Genomic DNA, 22,187 nt, shown 5'->3' on the forward strand with positions numbered 1-22,187 from the left:
TCCATCTAGATTTAATGAAAATGTCTAGATTCCAATGCATAAAAATATTGCAAATATAAAATAAATTTAAAAAATCACAGTCTGCTTGCTTTGTTTTAAAAAAAAAAACAAAAAAAAAAAATCCATCATCTTCTTTCGAAGTGGCTAGTAGCTGCCCTCCAAAACGATGCCACGGAGGCAGCTGCCGATGTGATCAAGCCCTCAGAGTTGGAATGCGTTGTGGTGGTGTTGACGAACCCGGAGTGAGCGACGGTGTAGACGGTGGACATGGGGTAGTCACTGGCCACCCGCTCCCAGTCTAGGTCCAGTTCGTCCTCGGTGATCATGTGTTCATCGTCGCTCTCCGACGACAAGCTGCCATCCGTGATGGACTGAATGAGAGTCTCGTTAACTTCAAACGCGTGTAGTCTTAAGACAAAAAGATTAAGAAATTATTGAAAAGAATTGGGCATTAAACAAAAAAGTAACTTATTTGAGGTTCAGGATAAGGATATATAGAATAAGGATATACAATGTCTATGTCCAGAATAAGAAATATAGTACCTTAGGTTAGGATAAGGATATACAATACTTTTGTCCAGAATAAGAAATATAGTGCCTTAGGTCTGAATAAGGATATATAATGCCTTGGCCCAGGTTAAGAAATGTAGGGTCTTACGTCTGGATAAAGATATATAATGCCTTAGATCAGAACAAGAAATACAGTGCCTTAGGTCTGGATAAGGATAAGAAATATAGTACCTTAGGTCAGGATAAGTATATACAATGCCTTGAACCAGGATCAGAAATACAGTGCCTTAGGTCAGGATAAGGATATACAATGCCTTGTTCTAGGATACTAAATGTACTGCCTTAGGTCAGGATAAGGATATACAATGCCTTGGTCCAGGATAAGAAATGTACTGCTTTAAGTCAGGACATGGATATATAATGCCCTGGTCATGGACAAGAAATATAGTGCCTTCGGTCATGATAAGGATATATAATGCCTTGGTCAAGGATAAGAAATATAGTGCCTTATGTCATGGTAAGGATATACAATGCCTTAGTCTAAAATAAGAAATGTAGTGCCTTAGGTGAGGATAAGGACATACAAAATGTTCCAAAATAAACAATATAGTGACTTAGGTCAGGACTAAACTTAAAGTTTTTAAAGCAGGACCTTTGGAATAACAGATCTTCAGAGCATATACATTCTATGTATCACTGATATCATGAGACAATAGGGGACATGGGGGGTATCAACAAACAAACTCTGTCATAAACTTTTATGTTTAGTTTTTACAAACAACGACACACAATACAATAACAATGAAGGAAAATACCAATAAAATTATGCCAAACGTCTATGAATTTTTTTCCCATGACTGACTGACTGACCTGCCTAATTCGGATGATCTGAGCAGCACCATTATGTTGTGCAGAGAATGACGTGGAACGAGGTGTCGTGGACTGACATTCTGTGAGAAACACAGGTGAAGTATATTATGGTTCAAGCGAGAGACGGCACTCGACAGCTGCTTCTCTGTCAGGTCGTCCAGGCAGAATTCGCTGCAAGACCCAAACAGTGTAAAATATAAACAAACACGAGTCCCACATAAATATCTGGATATTAATTTTTACAATTCATAAAGCAATGGTACCAAAGTGCAATATGTTACACAGAGCAATTCAATCTATAGAAAAAAGTAGTTTCTTTTGTTGAATGACACCACTAGAGAATACTGACTAATTAATCATCAGCTATTGGATGTCAAACATTTGTTAATTCTGAGTCTTCTGACGTGTTTTCATTAGTAGTAGGGGCATCTTTTATATGCACCAACCCACAAACAGGACACCACATACCACATGACTTGATATACCAGTCATGGTGCCCTAGTCGGAATGGGGGGGGGGGGAATCCAATCAGAGATTGTGTCCACTGAAGGAGTTCGATTAAAGTAACTTAGGTTAATGTTCTACAGACGGAGTTGAATCTTACCTCTCCTAAAGTAATTTTACCAGTGGTGCCATAGAGCTATACACCTAACGGCTGTATGTATTCGACTTGCAGAAACTCATGAAATGCTTTGACATTTGCTATCATCCCACAAGTAAGATCACATCCTAGAAAATGTTACAACAGTTTTTAGGCGATACCATGAAAGGAAACATGTGAAACATTATTTTGGAGTCTAGAAAGTGTGAGAAGAAACCTGCTGCTGCCACTTAGGCTACTCCTACTGAATTGCTGCAAGGTATCTTTTCAGATGCACATACAATGGCCTTAAATGTACCAGTGGTATAGTACTTCCACAAGACAATATAGTGACCCCTATCATTAAGCAAGAAGTGTGTAATTACAAATTAATCTATTGATTTAAATTAAATTACATGTGCAAAAACAGGCATGTAGAAACGACTTCCAGGGGGGGGGGGGGGGGGGGAGCACTGACCAATTGGGTACTCTATATCAGATTTCGGTTACAATGGTAAATATTAATATGTAAAAAAAAATGCCTCACAAGTGGGGGGGGGGGGGGGGGCACATGCCCCCCTGCCCCTCCAGTTCCTATGGGCCTGAAAACTCCCCAAATGATCTCACTTGCTTCTTCAATATTAAAAGCTGAAGTGACCCCATTGGTGGGACCATTGGGCTATTTCTTGTTCCAGCCAGTGCTCCACAACTAGTGTAACAAAGGCCGTGGTATGTACTATCCTGTCTCTGGGATGGTGCATATAAAAGATCCTTTGCTGCTAATCGAAAAAGAGTAGCTCATGAAGTGGCGACAGCGGGTTTCCTCTCTCAATATCTGTGTGGTCCTTAACCATATATCCGACGCCATATAACCGTAAATAAAATGTGTTCAAGTGCATCGTTAAATAAAACATTTCCTTCCTTCTGAAGTGACCATGATCTGCAGCAGCAGAGTGTTACTAACCTGTAACAGAGTTTCCTGGGTAGACTGACGTCCAGTATGTAGATGAGCACCGACACGAGTTGAGCCGTGTAGCAGAGCGCGGCGCTGATCGTGTGTCCAGCGTTACGCTGACCGGACTCGTGCTCCGGTGCGGAACCATTCTCACGGTTTTCAGCCGCTGAAGTAAACAATCATTGCATTATGTCAATAGCAGAAATGGAAGCTCATTAACAGGAAAAATGTAATGGTTTCACAACTAGATATGTACTTAAATACCAAAAACAATGTTTAATTATAAAATAATTAAATTTACATTACATTCATTACAACATACATTTAACGTCATCCCATTGGTCCAGACATAGCAACGGGAGTTTGTTCATTTCTTGATGAACATGAAAATTATGTCGTCAGGGAACGTCGTATCTGATGACATAATTTTATATGGGCAAGTTGTCTTATTAAGCGTTATTGGTTATGGATTAAAAATATTCAAAATAAAGTATCAAGTTTTAGTGTTATTATTAGCAAGTATGATTCAAATTTAATTCTAAGTATTGTCTGTTATTTCAATTATGTTCATCTGGGTATGAACAAAAAAAATCATCCGCAAACTTATGTGAGAATGGCTTCGCCGATTCACAGTTTGCAGATGATTTTTTTTTTCATACCCCGATGAAAGTAAAAGAAATAGCAGACAATCCTTAAATAAATTAAAAAATACAACTTCACCAAGTGTCACTCCAATCTCACATGACCAACTCATAACTGCACGAATGATTTGTGTTTGTCCACCATTTTTCCCACAAGTTGTGAAGATTGAGACAGAAAAATCATGGGTTATTTCGCCAAACGAATGCTCTTCATAACTTGTGAATTGAGATATTCACGACTTCTAATAAAAGTTTGTTTGTTTTGTTTAATGACACCACTAGAGCACATTGATTAATTAATCACCGGCTATTGGATGTCAAATATTTGGTAATTCTGATACGTAGTCATCAGAGGAAACCCGCTGCGTTTTCCTTAATACAACAAGGGATCTTTTATATGCACTTTTCTGCAGACAGGAAAGCACACACCACAGCCTTTGACCAGTTGTGGTAAACTGGTTGGAATGAGAAAAAACTTTAATGGATCTACCGAGGTGGTTCGATCCTGCGACACAACTGAGCTCTCAAAACCGAATGAGCTAAACTTTTAATGAATGCAGCATAACTCTATTAGAATCTTGATTTTAGACTTTAAACTTTTATAAGCATGGGGCCAATTGGTGAATACTGAACAGAAGATGATGACATATGATATCCTGTTTCTTACCCCAGATGTTGTACGCGGTATAGTCGCCGTTGCCCGGCAGCGTTGCATGCTCCACGATGCGGTGACCAGTGTCCCCCACCATGTCGGTGTAGACCCAGTGGCCGTGCACGAACGTGGTGTGGCACGCCTCCTGCAGGGCGCTCTCCGTACTCAGGTTGATGCTCTCAGTCTCACTACAGAAACACAAAGAAAGAAATGGTTTATTTAACAACACACTTAAAACATTTTATTTAGTTATACGGCGTTGAACATATGGTTAAGGACCACACAGATATTGAGAGAGGAAACCCGATTTCGCCACTTCATGAGCTACTCTTTTCAAATAGCAGCAAGGGATCTTTTATATGCACCATCCACAGACAGGCTAGTACATACTACGGCCTTTGAGATACCAGTCGTGGTGCACTGGCTGGAACGAGAAACAGCCCAATGGGTCCACTGACTGGGATCAATCCCAGACCAACCGCGCATTGAGCGAGTGTTCTACCACTGGGTTACGTCTCGCCCCACACTACAGCAACAGATGCAGAGTTAAACACACAGTATGATTAGAGAAAACAGTCATTTATGATTTTACAAAACCACTGATGGGGAAACAATTACAGTAACAGTCGAAGTGTTAAGCATACAGTACACGACACATATAGCGCAAACAGTCATTTGTAATTTTACCCGGTACTAAAAAACCTGGTGATGAAACAATTACAGTAACAGTTTCAGTGTTAAACACACAGTACATTATACATTGAGAGAAAACAGACATTTAGGAGATAACCACATGGAGTTTTTAGATTTGCGGGTATTATTGTCTATCTGATCCCGCAAATGTCAGTTTTGACCGAAGGCATTAGCCTGAGGTAAAAAATGAAACATTTGTGGGCATCAAATAAACAACAACACCTGCAAATCTAAAAACTACATATACATGTAGTTATGTCCATTGTAAACTGAATCGTTTTACTAGGGAACTAATTGTATATTTGGTATTTCTAGAAAAAAATACCTGGCTACAATCTAACTGTAGACCCTTGAATCATCAACTTTGCCTGTTCCAATTCCTAATGACGTCATTAGCTTTTCAGATGTTATTTTCCTTTGATCACAGAAAAAGAATGTAATTAACAAATCACAATACAGAACACACTCGTAGTCAGTTTACAATTATAATTGGGGAAACAGTTACAGTAACAGTCTCAGTGTAAAACACAGTACGCAGGGCCGTAGCTAGCATGCGGGCAAGGGGGTCAGTTGTCCCCTCCCAAAAAAATAAAATCCGGAAAGCATTATAGAACGTTAAAGAAAAGGAGTTTTAGACTATTAACTACTCAGTTGCCTCCCCCCCCCCCCCCCCCAAACAAAAAATCCTAGCTACGGCCCTGGTACGTGATACATACAGAGAAAGCAGTCATTTATGATTCTACTAAAAAACTGATAGAAAACAATTACAGCAACAGTCACAGTGTTCCATACCAGGCCCAACAAATGGAGAAAACTTGAGTGTTTTCTCTTTTATAGATACATTACCTGTCCTCAAACAAGTGCACCTCCCCCCCACGCAAGTGGTCTGGTCCGAACATCCCAACAGCCAATGGGATGGCCTAAATTCTTCTACTGCATACTGCTCTCTAGTTCCGGTCACATGACTGTAACTTCCTTCTTTTTCCCTGAGCGCATCGCACGGAGAACAGGAAGCGGGGAGGCCCGGGCGGGATGAATCTTGAGGACAGGTAATGTATCTATAAAAGAGAAAACACTCAAGTTTTCTCCATTTCTATAGACATTACCTGTCCTCAAACAAGTGCAGCATTCAACAGATGGTGGTGGGTGCCGAGATCCGTAGATGCTTGTGATAACTCCCCAACCGGAAAGAGGCTGACTAGTGGAAGAATAAGGCCAACCTTGGTAAGCCCTCATCCTAGGGATGCCCGTCACAGACCAATGCAGGTGATGTTAGTAACAACAACCAGAATGGTGGCATCCGTCAGCAGTGGCAGGTACGGCTCCTAGAACACATGGACCAGGAGGCGGAAGCCACATCTCATGCTGGTTCTGACAGGGTGGGAAGACGTAGCCACCAGGGATGCAGGTGTTAGGTAACCCTCACGTATTGAAGTGTTATAGTTTTTCAATAACAAGCGACAAACCTAATGAGGTGCATCCGTCAGAACATTGAACAAAACAAGACCCCCGAGTGTTTTCTGTCTAGTACACCAAAGATCTGTTAGTTCAATAACGACAACCAATAACCACATGCAGTGCAGGGTAAAGGTTATCGAGACAAAAGTTCCGGCACCAGTACGTGAACTGTGCAAAAGAACAAAAGTCTAAGCAATCCTCATCTGTCTATTCGATGGACATCTCGGTATGCAGCCCAGAATCAGACAGACATCAACGGCGACGAGGACGGCTTGTATTCAACAGAGTCTGTGCAGCAACAAACCGGACCCAGATGATGGAACCCCTCAACGTCTTCTGTGGTGACATCCCTCAGATAATAGTTGGCGAAGATGGAGTCCGTAGCCCAGAACCAACCAGTGATAATGTGCTGAATGGGGGTGTGTTGCAGTGCAGGGACATCGTGGCAGCCAAGGCACGGAGTTCATGCGGATTAGAAGCAGACGGAGCAGGTAAACCCTCCTTCTGATAGGCGGTCAGGATAGAAGACCGGATCCAGGTGGCCACCGTGTTCTTGGTAAGGTCCCTCAACCGACTCTGGTTACAGGAAAGGAAAAGTCTTTTGCGATGTTGTCGAAAAGATCTGGTCCTCTCGATGTACTGGTGCAGGGCTCTGACAGGGCACAACGCCAAGTCCTCAACGTCCGCCGGACCAACGATAGAGGAGAGGGCCTGCACAACATACGAACGAGGCGCTTGGTCTGGTAACTGATTCTTTGCAACAAAGTTCATGAGTAACCCCAAGTTGACTGCACGCCGATCTTGGTGAAAACGTACCAAGTCTACATCAAGAGCATGGAGTTCTGAGACACGGGCAGCCGTGGCAAAACCGAGTAAAAAACACCGTCTTCCGCATCAAGTCTTGCAGGGAAGAGGATTCGATCGGCTCATAAGGTGCGGTCGATAACGCTCGTAACACCAGATTCAGGTCCCATCTTGGTGGCCGAAACCGGGTGTACTTGATCATCAAGGCGAAACCCTTTGATCATCTTATGGATCTCAGGAATACCCGATAACTTCGTTCCAGTAGCGACATCACGAACAGTAGCGATGACCGAAACGTACCCAGCGATGGTAGACCCCTTTAATCGTAAAGTGGTCTGCAGATACAGCCAAAAAAACCCAGCAAGACGAAGTATCTGGATCGTCTGAGGTTTGAGGTTTTGCCGGAAACACCCTCGGTGAAAGCAAAACGCCATCTGACGTTAGTAGTAGATGATCTGTGCGCTTTCAAAATGGCCGCCGTAGACTGTGAAGAAAAACCTTTCTTTCTCAAACTCTTGGCGATAAAGTCCACGCGTGCAGTTGGAACAACTGCGGACGTGGATGGTATATAGTCTTGACGTGGGATGCAGCAACAGATGATCCCAGTCTGGCAGCGGTAAAGGATGTGGATCGGCAAGACGTATTAGATCTGGATACCACATCCTGGATGGCCACATTGGAGCAATGAGTAACAGGCGACAATGGTACAGCTGAAACCTCTGAAGCACCCTTGGAAGGAGGATTCGTGGAGGAAAAGCGTACGCGTCCATCTGTTCCCAGCTGATGGCCAAGGCGTCGAGATCCAGAGCTTCGGGATCCAGCACCGGAGACACATAAACCCTCAGCTGATGGTTGAATCGTGTGGCGAAGAGATCGATGTTTGGTGTCCAAAGTCTGTCGCACACCCATCGAAACGCTTCGGGATGGAGCATCCATTCCGTCGGCTGTGGAGACGACGGCCGAGACAGTGTGTCGACTAGTACATTGGAAACCCCTGGAATATGGCGAGCCCGAAGTTGCAAAACGGAATCTCGTCAACCAGCTTGTAGAGACGATAAGTCAACTGCAGCAGACTGCTGGAGTGGGTTCCGCCCTGACGGTTGATATAAGCCACCGCGGTAGTACTGTCTGTGGCTACCATGAGAGAGGCGCCTGACAGCATCTCTCGCCAATGAAAGATGACGTAACTGACAACATCTCCAACAGGTTGATGTGTAGATCGGCTTCATCTGGAAACCACAGCCACCAACAGGGACTGGACTGCAAGGCGACTGGTAACCGGATCAGCAAATCTGCGTTATTGTACTGAATGCATGGATTCAGAAACAAACTGGATACCGCGACCTCTAAGCATAAAAAATGTTGCGCCGACGTCAAAATTACTCTTGCAATGATACTTCATGAAACAGTAATAGAGTGATTCAGGAATCAAGACATCGGAAACAGCGACCCCGTGATACAGGCAAGAGCCAAGACAGCGTAGCAACTCGCTACGCTACATGCCCGATATACCTGGAAGTGAAGCAACGCAAAACAGCAACCGGCTAAAATCCACGGCCGTCACACCACCCGGTGCGAAACAGCAGCAGAGACCATCTAGACAGCATCGGTCACGAACTCTGGCGGTAAACAACAGTAAACTTCAGTGAGTTGATAAGCCGCAATGAACCATAGGAAAACGGTGACGGTAAAACCCCCGTACCACGTGATGGCAACTGGATAACTTCCGGAACCAGCGGAAGTAGCGACTGTCTTGCATCGCCACCGGATATAGAGAACGATCTGCCGAATGTCGCTGAACCTTCCTCGAACAAGAGAATATCGGTGCACGGGATCTCACACAAGTGACCGGACCAGTAGACTTTCTTCGTCACCAACCCGGAACGCTTGTAACGTCGACCCCTTCACGGCAAAGAGCCGTATGTAGACCACAGGTCTGCCAAGATTACCGGCTTGTGCTGAAAGTCAAGAATGGATCGCTTCAGGCAAGTCGGTTGACGATAGTGTGCAATCGTAGTGCACATCGACGTCACGGAAGATATAAGGTAGACCAACATCAAAGTCGACGGCTAGAACAAGGCATATCCTCTGGCATCCTGCACATGAGGAGTTATGGTCGCCATGTACAACATGTACGCTGAACTGAAGCCATCGACAGGACGTGCCAATCTGTAAGTTCTAGGAAGACGTCTGGTCCCGCCGGAAAACAGCGTCATCCAAGGCCGGCGTCACACCGTTGAAGGATAGGTTTGAAGACGGGATACGTTCGTTGTGACGAATGGGGAACGGCACAAACGAAGTCTACTCAAGTAAACCGACATCGGATCAGTCCTCAAACGGAAACCTTCTAGAATGGTGCGAGTGGACTGTGAAGTGACGAAAGCATATACACCGCAGCGAGACAAACAGTCACAGCCATGTGGGTCACTGCGTCCGGATCTTCTATAACGGAAGGTGCCGACGCATCATCTGGAAAAATCGGTCAGTAACAGGCACAGGCACTTCGATCCAATGTACTGGCTGCATCGGAAACACGGACCGTGGACGGTCCCGTCAGGAGCCGGTGTAACCCTGAACGCCGAATCAGCTGCCGACTGGTGTGGACGGTACGATGTACACGGACCGGCAGGAGCCGGTGGAACCCTGGAACACTGCACCACTTCGATCGATCACGGGACGACGGTCCGAACGGTGAGCCATGACGCAATTTTCCAATTCGTTACAGGGCTCCGTCACTTGCTGGAACAACGATACGCACGGGCCAGTTACTGGTAGCCGTGTAAACCGACGGGGGCCTGTGGCAGCCACGATCCGAACGCCGATATCTCAGGTGCCTCCGTGGCGATCATCGAAAAACCTTCTTGGCGATGAAACCGGTGGATGGCCAGTGGGGTCCTGGACTATGCATAACTCGAATCAGATCTTGCATCTGGAAACGGTCGGAAACCGAACAGGGCCGAACGCAATTTTCCAATCCGGACCCGGGACGGGTCAGGGACCGTTGCTGCTGAAGTGAAACGCCGCATCCAGATCTGGAACCCTGGATGCAGCCAACCGCAGAACTGCCGATATCCAATTTCGTTCCGGTGGAACCTCCGGTGGCGATCACCAACAGAACCCAGACTCCTTTTTATTTCTTATGCTCAAAACCGGTGGATGGGCCAGCGGCGGTATCATATCCGATATGAACAGCCACAATTCAGATCCCTCAGTGACAAGTGGTCCAGATCTTCCAGCACGCATGAACCCGATACATCATCATAAAGTCACTAGCAACCCAGTGACCCGTGAACCGGACCTCTGGGCCCCGGATCCCGGACCCTGGGCGTGGCATCGTGGATACCAAGGAACGGATGACCACATCGTCGTTGGATGTGGCAAGGACGGCCAACATGTCGTAGACAGCCGCCAAGCAATCCCTCATAGTCATATGGTCCGTAGAGTCTGGCTCTTCAATGACAGATGCCGCAGGCGCTTCATCACCAAAGTCTCGTAGAACTCGAGCACAAGCCAATCGATGTACTGTAATGGAAGCCGCTGGTTAAACCGGACCGTGGATGGTCCCGTCTAGCCCTCGGAGGCCTTGGAAGCCACATCAACTGAAGGTTGGCGCTGACGATCTATGGAACCCCGTAGGGAGCCATACAGGTCATGTGGAAACGGCTACGGTCCCGGCTCCGATGCGCCGAAGGGGACTTCCCCGCCGAAGATCGGTGAGCCTTGGAATCCGTGGAGCGTCTATCTGAATGAGCCGGCTTCTTAGAGGGCTGCGTAGAGACCGCAGGCCTGTCATCCGAAGTCTTAAGTAACGGTGGAGCTGAAGAAGCCGCACCCCCTGAAGAGGGGACTGGAACCGGACCTGACCCCGAACTCGCCGATTTAGGTAAGGTCGCCATTGACGCCATTGTTTCTTCCAGCATGGTCGGTAGAATTGAACGTAACTCTTCCGCCACGGAGTCAGCAATCGAAGGCGAAGATTCCACCTTCTTGGTCCTCGAAGATTCCACCTTCTTGGTCCTCGCTGACACCACCTTCAGGTAAGCCGCGAACTCGACATCAGACAAGCCCGCACAAAGGCCGCATCTAGAAGTGAGGCCACACGAACACGACAACCTGGGTCGCCGCCGGCTAACTTCTTCCAGCGTAACACGCTCGAACTAGTCGCCTGAACATATCAGATATGATAATAGTAATTTTTCAATCTGTGAAAAGAAAGAAAAACCAACCATAACACAAATACAAAGCCGGTAAATAAAGACGCCATTTTGCAAATGGCGTCCGACACGACAACCGGCGATATAACAACATTTCATGTAATTAACACTTGGCAAGTCAAGCGAAATACGCGAAAGACATATGAAAGCTAACGAAAAGCTAACGAAATTAAGGTGAAAAACATTTCACCCAAACACAAAGCCAGTCAAACACAGACGCCATTTTGCAAATGGCGTCCGACACGACAACCGGCGATATAACAACATTTCATGTAATTAACACTTGGCAAGTCAAGCGAAATACGCGAAAGACATATGAAAAGCTAACGAAAGCTAACGAAAATTAAGGTGAAAAACATTTCACCCAAAAAACACAAGCCAGTCAACACAGACGCCATTTTGCAAATGGCGTCCGACACGACAACCGGCAATATAAACAACATTTCATGTAATTAACGCTTGGAAGTCAAGTGAAATACGCGAAAAAGAACATACGAAAGCTAATGAAACGAACGAAGGTGAAAAACATTTCACCCAACACTAATACAAAACCAAAGGTCTTATAAAAGTTGGACTCCAAACAGAGCCAAGCAAAAGGACGTCCAGACCCTTTAGCGAAGAGAAAAAGAAGGAAGTTACAGTCATGTGACCGGAACTAGAGAGCAGTATGCAGTAGAAGAATTTAGGCCATCCCATTGGCTGTTGGGATGTTCGGACCAGACCACTTGCGTGGGGGGGAGGTGCACTTGTTTGAGGACAGGTAATGTCTATAGAAATGTTTTTATCTCCTAAGTTCAAGGGCCATATTAAAAAAGGGAAATTGCCATGAAAGTCAAACTTTATCTGTAACAGTACATGATAAAGCTATGCACAAAATTTTAGCTCATGTGTGACAGATGGACGGACAGACAGACGTAGATGAAACCCATAGTCCACTTCGGTCGAACCAGTAAGGGACTAGTAAAACTATACTCGAGACTGCAGGTTTAACACCTGCTTACCTTCTTGGCTGTATTTCCTCTATGGGGAATATAAACTGAACCAGCACATCAACGAGAAATCGTCTCTTTTCGGCCAAGCTGTTCTGGACTGCCGTCCGATCACTGTCTCTCTTGACAGCGATGCTGGTGATACTGTCAATGAACATCTTGATCTTAGCCATCTTGTCACCATGACGGGCCGTATTACGACGTTTAAGGGCATTTTCATTTTTTGCTTTCTCAATACGCTTCTTGTCTGAAATGATTATTATTGTTTACAGTGAATGAGAAGTGAATAACATGTGAACAAACTTTATAAAGATGACCTAGTAACAACTGCTCTAACCTATTTTCTCATTTCTTTTACAAATCATGAATATAGAAAAAAATGTACAAAAACAAATTAGTACATGTAACTATATTTTGCATATTTAAAAGTTAAAAACTTGATACTTAATATTTAAAATACATTGTATATATTACATGTATAAGCATATTAAGAAGAAATATAAAATATTTTGATAAATATTTTAATTTGTACTATCCTGCTTGTTGTTCATGAAAAGATTCAATATGCACAGTGAAACCTGCTCGCATGACCACCTCTGTTTAGCCACCACCTGTTCTAACAGCCCCCTTATTCTCCATAATGAAGTAATTTATTAAGTGTGGATAAACAATATGACTTACTACCAACTGCACTAACCTAATCAACATTTATTATTGTTATGAATCATGATTTAAAAACACTCTAAGTATTTAAATAGTACATGTTTTTTGTTTATAGCTTTAACAATTTAAAATAAAAACATCACTTTTAGTTTAAAGATGTCATTTTGTCTAGCTGTAAATTGGTAAAGACATGACATTTTGTTAGGTAGGGCCTACCTCAAAACTGGTTTTTATTTTCCATGACTTTCCATGACCAAAATGAAAATTGCATGACTTTCCATGACCAAAATGACATTTTGTTAGGTTAGGCCTACCTCAAAACTGATTTTTATTTTCCATGACTTTCCATGACCAAAATGAAAATTGCATGACATTTTGTTAGGTTAGGCCTACCTCAAAACTTATTTTTATTTTCCATGACTTTCCATGACCAAAATGAAAATTGCATGACTTTCCATGACCAAAATGACATTTTGTTAGGTAGGGCCTACCTCAAAATTGATTTTTATTTTCCAGGACTTTCCATAACCAAAATGAAAATAACATGACTTTCCAAGCCTGGGAAATGACATAATACAAATTCTCTGACTTTCCATAATTTCCATGAATCATACAGTCTCTGTGTTTAATATTATAATCAGAGTCAAAGCATGCTTAAAAGGATGAACAAAACTTAAATGTGTGAAATTGTCAAAAAATAAAACTATTGTATGAGATACATGTATGTATAAATTGTTGAAACTAATTAAAATGCTGAAACAATCAATGAGCATCTACCCTGTTGAGCATGTGTTTTTAAGGTACTGATGTAGCATTTCAACATGTCCACTTTCCTCCTACATTCATCAATTTCTGCTTGCTGGAAAAGAAAATGCACAGAGTAATAAATTTAAAATACAGCACACCAACTAGTAAAGTACAGTCAATTTTAAAACAAATAATTTGCTACAATAAATTTATTTCAGTTTAAATTCTAAATGTTTCAACTTGGTGTTTTTTGTTCAACATAAATTTATGTTGTGACAGATAAATTAAATCTGCAAATTGTGCCTCACAATAATAATAAAAAGTTGTAATGTGGACAATGTATAGAATTTTCTTTTACTGTTGACACAAGAAATTCTACATATTTCGGGGGGTAATAATCATTATTAAATTACCTAAAACTCAGTCAATTATGATGTAAAGTACATGTATAAATGGATTACTTATAAGCACAGTACTGACAAAGTTAACATTTAGATTTGTATAAAAATTTGAGAGGTTTTTTTTTACACATATATACATGTAGTGTTTTCCCTAACTTGTTTTAGCTTGGTGCCGTACCATGCATCGATAGTCTACCACCATGTTGCCATAATCAGTGCCACTCTGTCCTGGTATATCAAAGGCTGTGGTATGTGCTACCCTGTCTATGGGATAGTACATATAAAAGATCCCTTGCTGCTTTTCGAAAAGAGTAGCCCATGAAGTGGTGACAGCAGGTTTCTTCTCTCAATATCTGTGTGGTCCTTAACCATAAATCTGATGCCATATAACCGTAAATAAAATGTGTTGAGTGCGTTGTTAAATAAAACATTTCTTTATTTTTTGTCTTGTGATTAAACAAGCCTTTTAAAATAATTAATTCTAAAATTGCCTTTAATTAATAAAATAGGTCAATCATTAAAGCAAGTATATTAATTACATTTATTTTTATTTCAATTAATTATTTTGTCTTTAATGAAATGAAAAAGTGTCTCAAAAATGGTGAAAATGCCTCAAAAGACTTTAGTCTACCATGCCTTGCTAAATTTCTAGCGAAAACACTAACATGAATAATGCCACATGAAAATGTTTACCTTTTTTGCCTTATTATGTTGAGCACGAACTGATTTTTCAATCCTGAAAAAAAAAAAAAAAAAAATTAACTTACCAAATAAACACATATAAATCAAAATTAAATTTACCAAATAAACACACATATAGCATAACTTAATCTTACAGTACAGCTCTATGCATTTTGGTCAGCCATTGTCACTGCAAGTTCAACCTGACCTTAAGCGCGATGTTTACAAATTACTCATAACTGCATTAGCATTATATTACTCAGAGCCAAAGCAACCTAATATCTATTATTACTGCAAAATGATAATGCACACTCTTACAAGGTTGCAGGGGGAAACCTATTGATTTTAGATTATTATGTACTCTGCTTCAACTGATAAGAAAGTGTGCAGATTTAAAGCATGAAGTCTATCTATATATTAGATGGAAGTTAACAGATATAATTAATTAAAAGATTATTTATATACAGGTAGACATGTGTATCTGAAAAAATCTCAAACAATCTTAACTCTAATTACACTATGGGAATCAATTAAAGATAATATGCCATAGTGAATTCCACAACACATTGTATATATTATATGTACAATGTACCAGAGAGTATGACTATGTAATACATATAAACAACAGGAGTACCAGTGAGGTACATGATACACCCATCAGGAGTTTGATGGAAAACCATACCTATATTAATGAATATGTTATGGGTATGATTCAATTCTAATTATGTGAAATTATTGCAATGGGATGGATGAACAGTTTGTTTTGGACCAACCACCATCCCAAGTTGTTCCTACATGTGAGATTTCATGGTCCTGTATGCATCTGTATGCAAGATATGATCCGGATAAGGATTTACTGTTATGTGCAGTAGACCGTGAAAAGTAGACCACAGTGACCTAGTAATAGTACGCAACACACCACCATCCTAAGTTGTTCCTACATGTGATGTTTGATGGTCCTGTATGCATCTGTTAGCAAAATATGGTCTGAACAAGAAAAAGTTAACAGACGGACAACACCATACCATAATGTGACCCATAGATGGGTGTATAAAAACTACCTGCCACCAAGCTCCATACTGTGTCACCATATGTAAAGATTAAGATATTTTTTATTAGTGATAGATACCAAGATGAGAAATATACATGTATATTTTGACATATTTTATGAAATGTGCTGGATGAAGAGGGCAGAAAGAGAGTCAGAGCGAGAAACCGAGTGAGAGAAAGAAAAAGAGACAGAAATTGAGAGAGAATGTGACAAAGAAAGTGATAGAGTGAGAGAGAAAGAAAGATTGAGAGAAAGAGAGTGCAAGTTAGAGAGAAAAATAAGGTGAGAGTAAGATTGAGAGAGTGAGAGTTTTACAGAGTCAGAGAGTGAGAGAGAGAGAGAGAGAGAGAGAGAGAGAGAGAGAGAGAGAGAGAGAGAGAGAGAGAGAGAGAGAGAGAGAGAGAGAGAGAGAGGGGAGAGGAGAGAGAGAGAGAGAGAGAGAGAGAGAGAGAGAGAGAGAGAGAGAGAGAGAGAGAGAGAGAGAGAGAGAGAGAGAGAGAGAGAGAGAGAGAGAGAAAAGAGAAAAAGATTGAGATAGATATCTAGCATGAGAGAGATATCTAGCATGAGAGAGATTGAGAGATAGACACACTGTACACTGTATGGCGTTGGTCCAACCCATCCTACCTCATTATAGTTAACCCCCCACCCATACCCACACCCACCATATATGAATGTGCTCACTGCTGCACACTCCAACCTAGTTTGATACTTCACCATGTGCTTTCCTGGCACAATTCCAAATCAGTTATACATGTATGTGTATGTGTGAAAATAAATATAAACAAAAAATAAAGAAAGAACACAGTTGACTAAAAATGAGGTCAAGTTGAATTCTTAGCTACACACACTAACTTACGTGTACTCCAACCATATCAGTGATATACATTATACAGTGGAATGTAATCTTGATTTCTGTGTAAACCGGGCATGATGACAAGAATCCATATCAGTGATAATAGCTTCATGAAATCTGTCTAATCAGCTATCGGTGGATGCCGGTACATTTTCTCAGTCCCACTTGAATCCGCATTTTGACACTGGTTTAGAACTGGTTTAGCACTGGTTTATAATATTTTATAAGGCCAAAATAAGGAAAGATGGCTGTAACAATTATGGTGACAAGTTCCAACTTCAAAGCAGGTTTTCAACCACTATGTGCTGTTTTTTTAAAGTGCTGTTTAGTCTCTGACTCTTTATGGTTGTTTATGTTTGATGCAGATGTTTTTTCTTTACTGAATTGCTTCCGATTACAGTGGCGTAGGAAGATGTCAAAAAGTGTGTGTGTGGGAGGGGGGGGCACACTTTTATATTTACACACATTCACACTATTATAAAGCAAAGTATCTGAAAAGTGGGGTGCACATGCCCCCCTCCCCCCCCCCCCCCCCCCCCCACTTCCTACGCCAGTCGATTAGCTTTGGTAAGTCAGCAAGCCTCCAAGCATCTGACTACTGAAGGAGTTCAAAAGACAGAAAATTGACAGCTGCTTGACAAATGGTTGACAATTGCTTGAATAATGGTGATGATGATGATAACTAGTTTAACGTGCCCATATACCACTAGGGTTTCAAACACGCCCAACCCGAGTCCGACCTCCAATAAGATCGGTGGCCTGACTCGGGATGGAGGGGGTGAAACTGGGCAGAATTTTGAAAATAGCAATTAGTAAATAAGTTAATAGATAAAATAAAAAAAATAAAAAGGTTACAAGCCAAAAATATAAAAGAATTGACTGCTCGGTCGAATATTTATATAATTTGGAGCATTTTAGAAGGACAGTCCAAAATTAAATAAGACAAAGAAGAGAGGATCGGACTATTTAATAATATTTTTAAAAAAGAATTTCGACATAAAATTTTGAACTCCGATCGATATGTCCACGCGAGTTTATAATGAATAATGGTAATTGATTGTAATCAGTAGACCAGTGTAGTGAGTCATGCATGCTCATATTCAATAATAAACAGATGTAAATCTAAAATGTGTATACATTTTATTTGTGTTTTTCTTAAAATTTTATACACAGTTCTAGTACAGTGTTAATTTGTTTGTTTTTAATTTGAGGGATATTTCCTGGACCTGTATATAAAGGCCACCTGTCTGTGACAACCATTTTTGCCTGGTCCCTATAGTTTCAATCATAGACAGGTTTAACTGTACATGAATATTTATTTCCTTATTATTATTTATTAATATAAATATTTAATATAATTTTATTATATTTGTAGTTTAAAAATTTACGTAAAAAGCTTGTAAGTTTGATTTCATACAATCTATTATTTATTAGTATTTAATGCCCCTCCCCAACCTCAATTAATAATAATTTGTTAAAATATAAATTAAAAACATTTTGACAAATAAATTCCACAATGTTGCAGGCCTTGACATGACTGTAACTTATTATAATTAATTTACCTAAGAAATGAACCCAGTGACAGTGTGACTAAACAAAGGAAGATGTGTAGGCGATTAGGTGAAAACGTCACTGCTATTTTTAGAAACTGTGTCAAATAATATGTTTTTAATTTTACTGTTCGACCCTACCTTTCTTGCAATTTAAACTTTTCCTTTTCCTGCAAATCCCATTTTTCTTTCTTTTGTGTGAATCTACAATGAAAACAGAACGCATTATACACATGGTCAAGCATTTTTCATTTAGATATATATATATTAGATAAAATAATCGTTTGCGACTGAAAATAGGAAGTAGAGCAGTGCGCAATATTACCGCTCTGGAAACTGTGAAGTTGAGTGTTCAAATACTCCATCATTGACACAGACGGTGCAGTAAAACGGACGCTTGGTTGACATGCACAACGGACATCGCTCTACCGCCACTCGAATCTCCTCGGAACTTTCGCAGGACGAATCTATTTGGAAGTCGATGGGAGCAAGACTGCTTTCACAACTCGAAGCAGCCATTACATCACATCGACAGTTTTTGTTTACCACAAAGAATTGTGGGATACCCAGCTGTTTTGCGTAAACAAAGGAGTTATTTCCCTTTAGTTTGACAGATCAAACGCTGACCATTTACACATCATTGTATGGGATAAATTCTTTTTGTTTTGTTGACCAGTGTAATTTTTAATATATAACCTATATATTTTTTGTTTGTTTTGAAATAGGAATTGAGGATTATTAGCAAACTGATAAAAAATATTAGTTTTTCATTAAAGGGACATTCCTGAGTTTTCTGCAAGTTTTAAGATGTTATCGACTAACAGAGGCTTTTTCACGACTGTAATTACATATCAAATATATTTTTCTGTATAAAATATTAGTGGCTGTATATTAAATGTGTTTCTAATCGTTCTAATATTTGTAAAAGGTTAAATTTCATTTTATTTCCTAAAAACGATTTTTTCATACTTACGAAATTATTTGAAGACAAAATCCAGTTTGGGCTTCTTACAAATATTAAGACGACCAGAAACACATTGGATATACAGATACTGATATTCTAAACAAGAAAATATATTTAATATGTAAATTTAATCGTAGAAATATTTTATTTATCGGAAACATCTTACAATGGAGCAAACTCGGGAATGTCCTTTTAAACATCTTTAATTATCAATTTACGAAACTTCAAACATTAGTAGTTCTCCTAACAATCACTTGCGATGCACTGGCTGAAACGAGCAATAGCCCAATGGGCCCACTGACAGGGATCGATCCTAGACCGACTGCGCATCAAACGAGCGCTTTACCACTGGGCTATTTCCCGCTACCCACTTTTGTCTACGGAACCTGTAAAACGCTTTTTGGCATCCATAATGGCGTACTACAAAGTGGCAGTCCTCTTATATCAGATTGGTACATCTTCCTCTGCAAGAGTACGTTGTATCTGTTCTTCACAGCTGTATACCTTTATGTGTTGTTTAGAGATGGGTGTTATGCGACCACAGTAATGTTTTGAGATTTATGCATCCTAAATGCCCACCTATATGGTTTAAAAATAAAGAAATATACAGGTATTTTTAGTCTCAGAGAAATTACAAAAAGGGTCATAATTATAAAGATGACTCATTTTAAATATTTTTAGTTTACGTTTTGTGTTACTTTCATCATAATGTACCCAAACTGCATGGTTTTGGGTGCATTTTAAACAAAGTTCACAACCATACAAACCACACCCAAACGGGAGTTAGCGGATATCACGCATGTATTTACGGAAACTTTGCTCATCAAACCGTACAAAAATCCTCATTTGAATAAAGGTTTGCTATTGAATTTTTCACAAAATCAGCTTGTTTGAAAATTACCCAAATTGATCTCGCCCCACTTTTGTCACAAGAAAAATCCGGTGCATAAATACCAAGCCTCATTACAGCTAAACCATTTGAACCATGTGAAAAACCAATTGTCTTTTTGAAAAATAACTCCTTGGCTATCACTAAGCTTGAGAATTTACTTCCTATTTAAAATTAGCCTTCAAACATGTATCTGTGTAAAATCAACAAGCGAAATGTATACTGGGTACACAGGGGAGCTAACTGTATACTGCTACCTAAAGAACGCTTTTTGACGCCTGCAATGGCGTTTTATAAAGTGACAATCCTCTTATATCAGATTGGTACATCTTCCTCTGCAACAATACGTCGTATCTGTTCCTCACATTTGTATATCTTTATGTGTTGTCTAGCGATGGGTGTTTTTACGATTTTTTTAATAGCGCTCTACTGCAATACTATATATCATGATATGGGTTTCCTGTATTGCGATACGTCTTATAATATATTATTTACAGCACCGTCAACCGATTTTAAGGGAAAAGTATAACAAAATTTTAAAAATACAAGTTGAAGTTTATTATTTAAAACATGAAATACAAATATGTATATACTACTCAAAAGAATTTAAGGGTCAGACGATATTTTCGACATTATTTTCTGAATGTCAATTATATTAGCTAGACCATAATGTCACGCATGGTATTGTTCCATTTTGACGAAAGTGGGTCTAAGCAACCCATAAATGAATTAAAATCCACTGTCATTGACACTGTCGACTAGTTCTAATGGCGAAAACATGCTTACATTTGCACGTAAATTAGGGCGAAAGCGAAAGGTCTGCTAAGTGCCCATAACTTGCTTTTTCACAAAGCGCTTCATTTGCACGCTTTGCACGTGTATTCCATGTTCCCAATGCTGAATTTCCGTATAATTGGAGCTTGCGTTCGTGTACGGTGCACACTCCAAATTCGACAATGGTACGACTTCAACTGACTATCGAAGATCGAGGAAGGGCTATTGCTTGGCTTCAGGATGGCAATACGCAAAGAAATGTTGCTCTGAGACTTGGTGTCAGTCAGAGTGTCGTTGGCCGACTGTGGCAACGGTACCAATCAACGAATTCTGTTCGAAATCGTCCACGTTCGGGAAGACCCCGAAGCACTACAAATAGAGAGGACCGCTACATCACCAATATGGCTCTACGTCAACGCACAACCACTGCACGCCGATTACGTGACAATCTGCGGACTGCGACTGGAACTCGAGTGTCTGATCAAACCATACGCAATCGTCTGAGAGCCAATAATCTACGCTGCCGTCGCCAGGCTGTTCGACCAGCACTCCTACCACGTCACAGAACGGCCAGACGTCACTGGTGCACACTTCATCTGCGGTGGCAACGTGTTCAGTGGGGTCGAGTGATGTTCACTGACGAGTCCAGGTTTAGTCTCCAGTTCAACGACGGTCGGGTTCGTGTCTACAGACGTCCTGGGGAGCGCTTCGCTGACGTTAACGTTAGACAACGTCACCGGTTCGGTGGTGGCAGCGTCATGGTGTGGGGCGGCATCTCTATCCACCGCAGGACCCCCCTCTATGTGGTGGATGGCAATCTGAATGGAATCCGCTATCTGAATGAGATTATCTGGCCGTTGGTTCTCCCAGGCCTTCAGCAGATTGGCGGCGGGGCAGTTCTGCAGGATGACAATGACAGACCCCACCGCGCCAGGGTGGTAACGGACTTTCTCAGACAACAAGGTATCGCCAGGATGGATTGGCCAGCATATTCGCCTGACTTGGCCTCAATAGAGTGCGCCTGGGACGAATTAGGCAGGAGAGTTCGGGATAACCATGCCCCTCCGGCCAACCTTCATGATCTGGGTCAACTTCTTATGGCAGAGTGGCAGGCCATTCCACAAGAGTTCTTCAGACGTCTGATCAACAGCATGAGACAACGATGTGTCGAGTGTATTCGCGCCATGGGTGGATTCACACACTATTAAACGAATGTTCTAATGTGTAAAATCCATGTTTGACAAC

The 22,187-nt window shown here is 41.3% G+C and overlaps 1 protein-coding gene across 1 annotated transcript; it reads right to left on the bottom strand.

The window, feature by feature from the left end:
• LOC121370262 (beclin 1-associated autophagy-related key regulator-like) lies at positions 1–18,853 on the bottom strand. The gene is made up of 9 exons (XM_041495389.1): positions 18,641–18,853; positions 18,457–18,519; positions 14,871–14,913; positions 13,807–13,888; positions 12,379–12,613; positions 4,224–4,396; positions 2,925–3,081; positions 1,381–1,551; positions 1–408 (listed from the first exon to the last, which is right to left on the bottom strand). Exons 1-9 carry the CDS (start codon positions 18,832–18,834, stop codon positions 126–128), a joined length of 1,401 nt encoding a protein of 466 aa, XP_041351323.1. The 5' UTR covers positions 18,835–18,853; the 3' UTR covers positions 1–125.
• Positions 18,854–22,187: the final 3,334 nt, after the last annotated feature.

The sequence above is a fragment of the Gigantopelta aegis genome, chromosome 4 (genome assembly GCF_016097555.1).
Source record: "Gigantopelta aegis isolate Gae_Host chromosome 4, Gae_host_genome, whole genome shotgun sequence".
In the NCBI taxonomy this organism is placed as follows: Eukaryota; Metazoa; Mollusca; class Gastropoda; order Neomphalida; family Peltospiridae; genus Gigantopelta; species Gigantopelta aegis.

Bases quoted from the DNA above. Each gene is read 5' to 3' on its own strand.
- LOC121370262 (XM_041495389.1), bottom strand. From the start codon at position 18,834: ATGGCTGCTTCGAGTTGTGAAAGCAGTCTTGCTCCCATCGACTTCCAA. The intron at 18,520-18,640 runs GTAATATTGCGC...TTTTCATTGTAG, and splicing joins ACTTCACAGTTTCCAGAGCG to ATTCACACAAAAGAAAGAAA. The intron at 1,552-2,924 runs GTTAGTAACACT...TGGGTCTTGCAG, and splicing joins CCCAGGAAACTCTGTTACAG to CGAATTCTGCCTGGACGACC.